Raw genomic sequence first — 12,238 nt, 5'->3', positions numbered from 1 at the left:
ATGTTGCACCACATCCGGCATCGCTGCCAGAGTTGTCGTACAAATCCCTCCCCCCACCCGTCCGAGAGACAAAGGTGTCACTCACCTGAGTACTCTGGGTGCTCTCGGGTAGGGGGAGGGGCTTAGCAACACCGATGCGTACAACCCCTTTAGGCGCCCCCTTCAGAGCTTGAACGGCAGCATCGAGACTGGCATTCTCTAGGTTGATGTCATTTACGAAAAGAAGGCGATCACCAGGAATAAGCTGGCCATCTTGCTGAGCGACTCCACCAGGAACTAAGCTTCTGATCACTATAACAGTCTCATTTGGGTTCATGGGATCCTGCGAAGGAATCAAGAGGCATAACTGTCAGAATCAACAGACACATATACAAGTGTGTTCATGAAAATTCTATCTTTATCATAGGCAAACATAAGCAATGTCGAATGGGGTAATATTTTCTGTACATAACAGCCAATCCCTAACATATGAGCATCTGATCATTAGAGAAATGATAGAATTAAAAGTGGAGTATGTTCCAGTTTTGTTCCTTTACTTCTTATAACCCTTTCAGACCCTGGTGCTACAAAGTACGGGTTTCTTTTTCTCACTGTAGAATTTTTTTTTTACACATCAGAGTTAAGACCACACTTAGAAGAATGTATAAGTCTTAAGAGAGTTAGAAATATGGTGAATACGAACTTTGGTGGCTTTTATCAGAGGGCAGCACTTAAAGTTGAACTTTCAAGAGGGTTTTTGAGATTTCTTCCAGAAAAAAGTGCTTCAGCAAAAAGTGTGATTTTTTACATAAAATTAAGCAACGAAATTCTGTGAAAAAAATGTGTGTGAAGATGAATATACCCTGCATCATCTTGGCTGAAAAAATTTAGACAAAATACAAAAAAATAAAAATTGAAAGAACTAAGATTTGCTGAAATTTAGCCTATGTTTTTAATGCATTTTTTGACTATACCGAAGTCGCACCACTTATGCAGTCCGTGAGGCTATAGCTGACCATTATGTTGGCCCATGAACAGAAAGAAGTTAGCCACCCATGCAATAGAGAATCCTTTCTAGCGCGATAGACCAGTGATGTGTTCAAAAGTAAACTAAATTCCAGGCAATTGTCCTTTCATAAATTTTTTAAAGCATTAGTGAAGCTGAGGGTACAGTCATGTGCATCTCTCGCATAACTCTAACACACAGTAAGAAAAACAAAAGTAAAAACTATATGTTGTAAGTGTAACCAGGGGCATAAGCAGGATAAACCTTTGTAAGGTGCACAAGGCAGTGGCAATTCCACAGTTTCCAAACATTTCAGAGATAGTTATACATGTTTTTGTGAAGTGAATACTGTACTCAATAGTGAAGAAATTAAACTGAAAACAGTTCTGTCTGATGATACTACGATATTCTCTGTGAACCTTGAGGCAATAAGTCAAACAGTTGAAAAAATTAAGATGTGGATCACCATTTAGATTAGAAAATGCCCTCTAGTTGTGGATGATGAAACTTTTTTGTCACAATCACCATCACATTGGCCACCATCTCTTCATTGGAAAATAACCATGGTCTTATTACTTTCTGATTTCTGACAAAATGTTATGGGCGTAGACAAAAGTGTATGTGGATCGCAGACTATGTATGTGGGGGCATTAGCCCCCCCCCCCAAGAAAAACCAAAAAATTAGAAAAAAAAATTCTATTTTTGTTAAAAAAATTAAAATGTAGAAAGGAAAAATCTTTATATGCTATATTAACTAGTTTCTGTTAATTTAAAGACTTCTTGAAGGGAGGTAACTAAAACTTTGTTGGGAAGAAAATTTTTCTGCCCCCCCCCAAAGGTCAATTCTGCATACAGTCTTGGCTGTAGACAGCTCAAAAAACGGAAACTTAAATTGTCTGCACTCCGTTTATGAAATAAGCATTACAAAATAACTCAATTGAATCAACAAGGAAATCCTTTTTTAAGAAAAATATATATATTCTGGTTGGCAAGTGATTACCTGGTAATCCAGAATGCTAAATCCCAATCCCCTGTCTCCTTTAACCAGTTCAATGACTTGTGGCTCGCTGCTCCACATGGCCAGTCCAGTCAATGGCTCGAGAGATCTGGACTTCAGCTTAGACAGCACAGCTTCCATTGGCGGGGAAGAGGAAGCAGATGTACCAACTGCTAACGAACCATCAGACTTTGCTTTGACGAGTCGCTCCGATACTGGAGTTAGGGAAGTAAGGCTGCCACCAAACTGGCCTAGAAGATTGCTGCGATCACGGAACTCAGATGCAGCTGTCAGATCATAATCAAGAACATACGGGTGTGAATTGCTTTCCGAATGACCCAGGTATGAAGATGACAAGTCCCTATCTGCTGGAAGAATACGACGAGCACAGACCATGCACACATGTATAGGGAGTTCTTTCAACGTTGCAACTACACCGTGATGATTCATGCCAAACAACCTTTTACTGTTAACCTATTTGAGAAGAAAAAACAACTTCAATTAGTAAGGGACGATTGAAAGGGTGAGAGGCAATGCCACAGAACAAGGAAATAACAAATAACTAAAGTAATTTTATTAGATTTATGAATATGTTACTACCAAAGCCCAAAGTTGGACAGTTGAACCAGCCACTGTCTTAAATTCTGACTTTCGTATGGCTTTGGCCGCCCCCATATATATATATATATATATACTAGCTACAATACCAGCCGTTGCCCGGGTTTTCTTCAATGAGGCTTTATGAACCATGTGATATCTCCCTCTTTCTTTGAGGGACATGCAAACCGTGTCTAAAGATAACCAATATGGCGACGTCCTGCGCGACTCATGAAATAAACAAATCTAAATTTAAAGAAACATAGAAATGAATAGTCCCCTCCCCCCTTTTTTTTGATGGGTGCTAGGTATTTCGATTCCCTCCCCCTGAACTTCAAGTTATCCATCTCTGCCTGTTTCAGCTTCCAAAAATGCTTAATTAAAGCTGTGGAATTTTTTCGATGCACTTTACGGGGCCCATAACTAATTTTAAAAACATCCTAAACTATATGAATTTATGCAAATAAATATCAAAAGACAATATGGAGACATTAATTTTCATGCTTGAGAAGATATAAATAAAAAGTTGAAATTAATGTTATTGCATGGATATCCAACTCAAAAGTAGATCCGGCTAATTACTTCATACTTAATTTTCTGTGCTTCGTATCTCCAAGCGAATTCAATATTTCAAAAATCGAGAATTCAATTTAATTTTTAAAATTATTGATGTGGCAGGAAACCCCCCCCACTAAATTTCCGTATTTATGCAGTTAAATCGGCAATTTTAATACTGATTTCTATGAGGATCACCCTTTCCCTGACCATCAAATAGATGATGGTGATGATTATAACGTCTATTCAAAAAGCCTCATTACTGAGAGTATTGAAAATGTGGCAAACCATTATAAAGGCATAAACTATTATACATAACTGGCAGCATTAAAGAAGTGACAAACCATTGTAAAGACATAAACATGTCTGAAACTCATCGCTAGGGAACGATGGTAACCAAAGTAAACGTTCGGAAAGTGATTGTTGAGGCCCAAAAACCCTTGTTGCCGGACAGTTTTTTGTCCATTTGGGGCATTTGCCCTGGTCTGATGAAATTTTAAAGTAGCCTATCGTTCAAGTAGGGTTCCATTTGGTATATACGCAAAATTTGGCGACGATCGATCTAAAATTGTAGATTTGTATAGAGAACATACATACATACACACACAGGCAGACATAAAATCAATTTTATATATATAGATTGATTCCTCATGTTGGCATATTTTTTTTTGTGATTATTTTTTTTATAATTATTATGCATAGCTATGACAACCTTAATGGTCGAAGGAATCTAAATATCGATATCTTTGTGTGATTCATATATAGGGATATATAAGGATTTAAATATGGGGGGGCCAGCAAAATCTTGAAATTCAGAAATTTTCCAGATCAACCAGCCAGCTCACAAAGTGGCCAACTTAAGGCCTTGGCAGTAACACATATATATATATTACTGCCAAAGCTTGAATATATATATATATATATAAAACTAAAAACGGAACAAGGTTTTTAAATGCACAGGTATCTTTCCCTTTACTAGAGCAATTGGTTCCACAAAATAATAATTTCAGACGAGCTTTCACTCTAATTTAATTAAAATCATATGAAGTGAGTTTAATTAAACATGTTAAGAGAGATAAAGTGAGTGTTGCATTAAAAATTAAGAAAAAATTTAAATCTCTAAGCAGCAAAATATATTTTTGTTAATGAACTAATTGATTATTCTCGTGAACTTGTGCTATATGAATGAATTTAAGCATTAATTTTTACTCCTCACTGTCTTCAGTCACCCTATCATGAATGGATATATATTCTGTGGATATTTCCATTCCTGAAGAGCCCTAGTGTGATAGACCGATAACTTTTTTTTCAACTGAATGATTGAAATATAGATGCTCCATAGTATTTCCCATTTCCATGAAAATTAATATAGCGAGATAGAGAATTCTATATATATATATATATATAAATACCATTGCAATTAAGATAATTCCAGTCTCATCAGTACAGCTAGGATTTCCATGATTTTGCATATTATTATTATTATTTTTTGCATGTTTCACTATTTTTACGTGATAGAGCATATTTTAATGATTTTCAGGCATTATTTTACATATTTCTGCATTTTCAATGAGAAGTGGTTTTGTGATTTTTTTTTTTGCCATCTTGTTTTCTACTGAAAGACTTATACAAGGTTCAGATAAAAAAAAAGGGGGATTTGGTTTTCAGAACACCTTGAAGTCGGTCCTTGTGACAATACGAATTCCTTCTCCTCTTTTCTTCAAGCTAAAGACAGAATTTTACGAAGTAGACCTGTTCCATGCTAATCTTATTCTCCAGGTTTCCTGGTGATCCCTTATAGGTTATCCTTCCACTATCCTTTACCTCCCTCCGAGAATAACATGAAAGTGAATTGATTCAACATTCATGCATTCAAGAAGTGCTGCCACCTGCATCTGTATTCAGATGTATTAATTCAGTAAGGTTTTTTTTTTTTTTTTTTTTTGCCTGGATGCATTAAGACATCAACATATAAAAACAAGACAAAATACAGTTGAACTTTGTTATGAAGTTGAAAAAATACAAAAATATTTCATGCTAAACAAATTTTTGTATTTACGAACAAAACAATGAATTGGTTACGTCCAACGTGAAAAATATTTAATTCGCATTAAACGAAAATAATATTGAGTAAGTTTGCCTTCAGTTTTAGGTTTGATTATATATATATATGCACTAGCTATAATACCCGGAGCTGCCCGGGTTTTTTTCAATTACTGAGAGGATTGAAAAAGTGGCAAACCATTATAAAGGCATATACACGTCTGAAATGCATTGCTAGGGAACCACAGTGAACAAAGTAAACATTCCGAAAGTGATTTTTGAGGCCCAAAAACCAATGTTGCCCAATAGTTTTTGCCTATTTCAAGCATTTGCCCTGACGAACTTCTCTGCTCTGATGAACTTCTACAGCAGCATATCGTTCAAGTCGGGTCCCATTTGGTATGCAAAATTTGGCGACTTGATTTAAAATCGTAGATTTGTATGGAGAACATACAGACAGAAAATCAATTATATATATGTTGATATAATTTATACTCCCATTTTAGCATAGATAAATTTTCTATAGTTTATAGATAAATTTGTATTTAAAGTTTTTCCCCCCTGCATGATACTTGTTTTCAGGCAATAAAGTTTCAGTTTAGTACAGAAATCAAAATAATTTGAAAAAATAAGCTGTATTACCGAGATTTTATGAGAGGTCTACACAATTTGACAGTTGGTATAAATTGAAGCATTTTAGTTCAAGCAATAACTGATGATTTAACATAGTTTTAATTACATTAATATTCCTCATTTGAAAATCTGAAATTAATTTTACAGGAAATGGAAGAGGAAATTGTTTTAGGTCATTTTTCTTGTTTTATATACAGTCGATACTCCATATAATGACTCCTTCGTCCCGTTGAAAACAGATATTATATTAGGAGAGTCGTTATATTGAAAGTAAAATTAATATGATAGTTTTTCTATGAATAGATTTGGGAGTTATCCTACCGGTTGTTGTAATGGAATGGTTGTTATAATGTGGAGTCGCTATAACGACCATCGACTGTATTTAGTTTTTTAGGATATAAATGCATTTTTTATGGAAAATTTTCAAGCGATTTCTAGGTCAAAAATTCTAGTCCTACTAGAATTTTTCATCCTATCTAGTCATTAGGATAATTTTCTTCGGTAAAAATTCTGATGATATTGCAAATGTGTTATCAAAACATGTCCCTTAGTGAGCTTTGGTGAGTTAGATTTGAGCGTTTCATCCACATTTGTCTCATCTACACACTCAAATTCAAAAGATTTTGCCATTTTATCTATAGCAAAACTTCAAAAGTTATTTTCAGAGAATTGGAATCAAAACTCCAAAATGCCCTTCTCTTGATTTTCTTGTGATTTATCGCATTAGCTTTTCAAAATTGTATAGCAGCAAAATCTTGTAAAGCAGAGGATACCTATAATGTTGCACTGTGCAATTTTGTACACACATTTTTCTAGTATACTGCAATGTTTATTCCTTCATAAACTCTTAATTACATAAATATTCAGCTGTTTCACTGTAGAGTTGTACAGAGATAACTCTTATCTGAAAATATTATCATTGTTCCTTGTTTTGAATAAAGAATATTCTGCTGTATTCTATGGAACCGCAACCAGAACACTGCATTTCAAATGAATACAAAATCAGTTGATACATGAGCGTTCATGTATATTGATTGTAATACACAAGTAACAGTCATCCTTCTTTTGATGGACATGTATCCTTTTCTTATGGAGAGATTTTTTCCTTCTTCAGTTTCTTTTATAGCCAGATGGCAAATAAAACTCACCTCCAACAGCTCATCTCCGCTCTGCAGCCTCCCATTTACTCCAACAGGACCATCCGACAAGATAGATCGAATGTAATGATGTGGGCGAACTTCTTTCCCATCTTCTATGTCCACCGTGCCTTCTAGGCTGATGCCTAAACCTCCACCTTCTCTAAACTTTGACAGCTGTGCAACCTGTAAAAATGCAGTTGTACAAATTTTTAAGGGAGAAAAAATAACACAGATTGACTATTTTTTTATACCATACACACGAGTGAGCATTGAGCAAAGTTCACCATTCAGATGAATAAACAAGTTTTTCAGTGGGTTTGAATCGGAAATATTTCTGAAAGTTTGTTTGCTTGTCATGAAATAAATAAGGTAATTTCACAATATGTTAAATGTTCTCGTGAAGCCAAACAGTATGTAATGGGGAGGGTATCTCCTCCCCCTTGAGCTAAGATTTTGGCATTTTATTGCTGTAAAAATGAAAATTCAAATATCGCACAGAATACTGCACTTAGAAACTTGTAATTTTTTCTGTTGGCCTTAGGAGATTCAGAGCAAAAACTTTCTGATCGGGACAAGGGGATCGTATAAAAATTTGGATTTTTTATGTTGTTACATACTGTATTTTCACTCACAAAACTGGGGTAATTTTGGAACGCCTTTTGAGCATTTTTTCAAACTGAAACTATATCTCTATAATGGACAGTTGCTAAGGTAAAGTATGCATTAGCACTAACAAGACACCCTGCATACACACACACACCCACAACACTTTCCCACATGCACCCATAGGTATAAGCAGGATTTTCTCGGGAAGGGGGGATTTCATTTTTTTTCCCTTCTGAATTGTAGGGGGGTAGGGTTATGTTTTTTCCTATAAAATAACACTATGATCTAGAATCACTGGTTAGAGAAATTCTGCAAAGGAATGTGTACAGGTACATGTACAGTTAAATAGTAGTTGTCGATGCCCTGTACATGTGAATGCTCTATATATTACTAATCTTTCTGCACATTTTGATCACTTCGGGTAAAGAGACAAAATATTTAGTCATACATACAGTACAGTCTCTATAATCTGAGGTGAATGGGACCGAGACCACCTCAGATAACTGAAAACTCTGATTATCCGAAAAGCTTTTTAAAATAACATTATAGGCTAAGTGTATGTGAGTATGGGGGGGGGGGGGGAGGGGAGGAGTTACCTACGAAGTACAAAAGCCTGGATAACCAAGCAGAGATTGAGATGTAGTTCGGAAAGAAAATTCCCATTCTTTCTGTGGGGAATCAAACCCCCAATCTCTCACTGTCCGAGTAAGTGTTTTAACAATTGAACTACAGAGGACAGACATTTTCATTCCTTAGAGCATATGTATGAATGCTGAACGGGACTGCATAGGACTGCTCCTAGCTCAGCTAATAGCTGTTACGATGTTAGCCCCCAGACGAAAGCCTGGATAACCAAGCGGAGATATTTATACATATACTCTAAGGAATGAAAATGTCTGTCCTCTGTAGTTCAATGGTTAGAACACTCGCCCCGACAGTGAGAGATTGGTGGTTCGATTCCTCCACAGAGGAATGTGAATTTTCTTTCCGAACTACATCTCGATCTCCTCTTGGTTATGAACAGCGGAGAGTGGAATCGTTTCTCTCTCTCTATACTTTTACCTGTTTTGCCTTTAATTTAATGGCTTAATTCATTACACAACCACCAAGACCAATGGACTGTTTTTACATGGGATCTAGTCCTAGGAACTTGATATGAATGTTATTTTTCCTTTCATCACTCTATAAATTTTCCATCAAGAGGCCTGTGAAAAATTCTGGCCTGGAGGTGGTGAAGTCCACCAAAGACTCCAGGAACCAAGACCCCTTAAAGCTGAAATTACCCTCATTTGTAAAAAGAATAACATAAAATTAAACAAGCTCGTTCTTGGTAAAAAAATAGATTTCGAGGAGGAGTTTTAAAAAATTTTTGCACCTTGGATTATCTGGAACTTTGAAGTTTTGAGACTACTGTACTACAGATGAATCCCGTTATAACGAACTCCAAGAGACTGGAGAAATCACTTCGTTATAAAGAAATTTCATTATAAAGGAATTCCAGGTTTTTCCATTGTTCCTATGTAAACTTAACTGGGGGATTAGAAAAGTGTTCGTTAAAACCAGAATTTCACTATAACAGTATTCGTTAAAATGGGATTCGACTGTATGACTATCAACTGTACAAGTACCTTGTGCACATTCCCCTATGGAAGATCTAAGGAATTGGTGCATGCCAAAATGTTTGTTCTAAGTGTATGTGTGGCCCTATCTAGTCATACACATACAAAAAATATATCTGTGAATGCATCACACACATATCTATTCTATAATATAAAATCACAAACAAACTCGAAAAGGGCCTGTTGCTAAGCAACCGAGTGACGGAAGTGGGTGAAATTTTTGAGTGACGGAAATCTGTTACGGAAGTCGGTTCATATATCGATATTCACATTCATATATCGTACATTCATATTCATATATCGATATTGGGTCGATATTCACATATCGGGACCATGTTACGTGCATGTACCAAGAGGCTCCTACATCCTACAGCAGAGCCCTTAGGCTGGAATTTAGATTGAGCCCCCAAACCAGCTTTTCAGGGGCCCCTCTGTGATTAATTTATAGTGTGAAAAATCAAAAAGTGATAAGAATCGTTGTGGCCCCTGTCAGCCCTTCCTTTGTGGGGGGGGGGGGAAGGTCCATGCCGAGAGGTATATATATGTATAATATACACACACAACAGCAGTGCTCCCAACACAGGGTCGGGGTACCCGGGGAAGATTTCACGTATAAGTAAAAAGTTTTTATTTCCAGGGGCCCTTGATGGATCTCATTGTTTTCTTGCTGCTTTAACGTTGAAAAATTTCGATAGCGGAAGCAAAAGATATATCCAGTCTGGGGCCCCACCAAAAGTATGCGAATTTGTGTCCCGGGTAATTGGTTGGGGGGTCCTGGATTTTATTCGTTGGTAAAACTAATACAAATGAAAATTTTTCATGGTACTCGCTCCGTGGGATGGCCGACAAGCTTACAAGTCGGGGCCCCATGTTTACAGGTTTCATTTTTGGGGCCCTGGATTTTATTCGTTGGTAAAACGAATACTAATGAAAATTTTTCATGGCACTCGCTCCGGGGGATGACCGACAAGCTTCCAAGTCGGGGGGCCCCATGTTTACAGGTTTCATTTTGGGGGAACTGGATTTTATTCGTTGGTAAAACGAATACAAATGAAAATTTTTCATGGCACTCGCTCCGGGGGATGACCGACAAGCTTCCAAGTCGGGGGCCCTATGCTTACAGGTTTCATTTTGGGGGCCCTGGATTTTATTCGTTGGTAAAACGAATACAAATGAAAATTTTTCATGGCACTCGCTCCGGGGGATGACCGACAAGCTTCCAAGTCGGGGGCCCTATGTTTACAGGTTTCATTTTGGGGGCCCTGGATTTTATTCGTTGGTAAAACGAATACAAATGAAAATTTTTCATGGCACTCGCTCCGGGGGATGACCGACAAGCTTCCAAGTCGGGGGGCCCCATGTTTACAGGTTTCATTTTGGGGGCCCTGGATGAATCTCATTCTTTTCTGTTGTAGAATTTGCAATAGCCAAAGCCCGAGATAAAGCCAGTCTGGGGCCCCACCAAAAGTATGCGAATTGGTGTCCCGGGTAATTGGTTGGGGGCCCTGGATTTTATTCGTTGGTAAAACGAATACAAATGAAAATTTTTCATGGCACTCGCTCCGGGGGATGACCGACAAGCTTCCAAGTTGGGGACCCCATGTTTACAGGTTTCATTTTGGGGGCCCTGGATTTTATTCGTTGGTAAAACGAATAAAAATTAAAATTTTTCATGGCACTCGCTCCGGGGGATGACAGACAAGCTTCCAAGTCGGGGGGCCCCATGTTTACAGGTTTGATTTTGGGGGCCCTGGATGAATCTCATTCTTTTCTGTTGTAGAATTTGCCACAGCCGAAACCCGAGATATAGCCAGTCTGGGGCCCCACTAAAAATCTGCGTATTGTGTCCCCGCTACTGGATGTGGGGCCCTGGATTTTATTCGTTGTAAAATTGATAAAAATGAAAAATTCTCACAGGGGGGTGTCCGACAAGCTTGCAGGTCAGGGCTTCATGGAAATGTTGGCAGGTTGTAATTCGGTGCCCCTGAATGTATCTCATTGATTTTTGTGGTTTAACATTGTAAAATTTGCAACACATCTGTAGCCCAAGATATATCCAGTGTGGGGCCCCACTGAAATTCAGCGAATTGAATCTGGGGACCCCCATGGGGAAGTTTTCTGGGGATACTTGATGAATCTCATTTGTTTTTTGTTGCTTTATTATTATTTTCATTAAAATTCGCTTCTTCAGTAGGCTGGTGCTTTCACACGTCCCTTTCCCCTTCACGCTGATGAAGTGGGACGAAATAAACAAGATATGTCCGGGAGAGAAGTGGGGGGGGGGGGGGGGGTTGGCCGCCAAAGGCGGCAGGGGGGCAGAGCCCCCCTAGTATGTAATAAAAGTGTTAATATCATCAATATATTTTAAGAAGAAACATCAAGAACATTGGACATTTTTATATAACAGTTGCAACAATAAATACTGCATCAACAAAGACATTTTGGAATGAGCAAGGGGGCAAAAAACCAGAAACTTACAACAATCTCATATTCTGGGCCTAGGATCTGACTCCACCTTGACTGAATAGCGATTTCTGTCCGAGGATCAAGAGGACCAGCTGCAAAATTTGAAAAACAAAACAGAATAATCATTAAATCTATTGAGAATAATACGATTGAATAATATGATTGAAATCTAGTGAGAATAATACTTTTTGCTGCTACAGGTACAATCTCGCCCAAAACCAGAACTTATTTTGATACTTTCCTACAAAATGGTGAAAACAAAAACACCATTCAATATCTATACAATAATGTTGGCTAAGGCCTATAAATGCGAATGCGGTTGATGGTGACAGAAAAAAATGTTTTACATTTTTCGAAAATATAAATCGTGTGGATGAATCAATGACAGTGGAGGTGAGCAAGTTTGAGTTAGCTATAGTATGCAGAAAGAAGCTAAATTTAAGGCAATCGGTGAAAGCAAAGATAGGGTTTATCTTAAGTGGATGGTCTAGTCTGCTAGAGATATATGTTGCCTTGGAGGATAATATCAGAGGAGTCAAAGTTTAAATGTCCATGTAGAATTTTAAAAAAAGCATAGTTGATTGAGAAAAAAAGGCGG

The 12,238-nt window shown here is 37.5% G+C and overlaps 1 protein-coding gene across 6 annotated transcripts in view; it reads right to left on the bottom strand.

Moving 5' to 3' along the window:
* The window catches only part of LOC149063817 (multiple PDZ domain protein-like), a 689,010-nt gene that overhangs the window by 197,197 nt on the left and 479,575 nt on the right, over positions 1-12,238 (bottom strand). For all 6 annotated transcript variants that reach the window (XR_016196092.1, XM_089255618.1, XM_089255619.1 and 3 more), the window contains exons 13-16: positions 11,653-11,732; positions 6,959-7,132; positions 1,986-2,456; positions 86-322 (exon numbers count right to left, since the gene is read on the bottom strand). Coding sequence is in view for 5 of the 6 variants with exons in the window: in XM_089255618.1 (XP_089111744.1) it covers positions 86-322; positions 1,986-2,456; positions 6,959-7,132; positions 11,653-11,732 (962 nt within the window). In the remaining variant the exon portion in view is untranslated. The remainder of the gene's footprint in view (positions 1-85; positions 323-1,985; positions 2,457-6,958; positions 7,133-11,652; positions 11,733-12,238) is intronic.

The sequence above is a fragment of the Pholcus phalangioides genome, unplaced genomic scaffold, assembly GCF_987345545.1.
Source record: "Pholcus phalangioides strain wild (caught in Gottingen) unplaced genomic scaffold, Ppha-v1.0 ptg000043l_1, whole genome shotgun sequence".
NCBI lineage: Eukaryota > Metazoa > Arthropoda > Arachnida > Araneae > Pholcidae > Pholcus > Pholcus phalangioides.
This window is presented reverse-complemented; position numbering and strand designations above follow the sequence as displayed.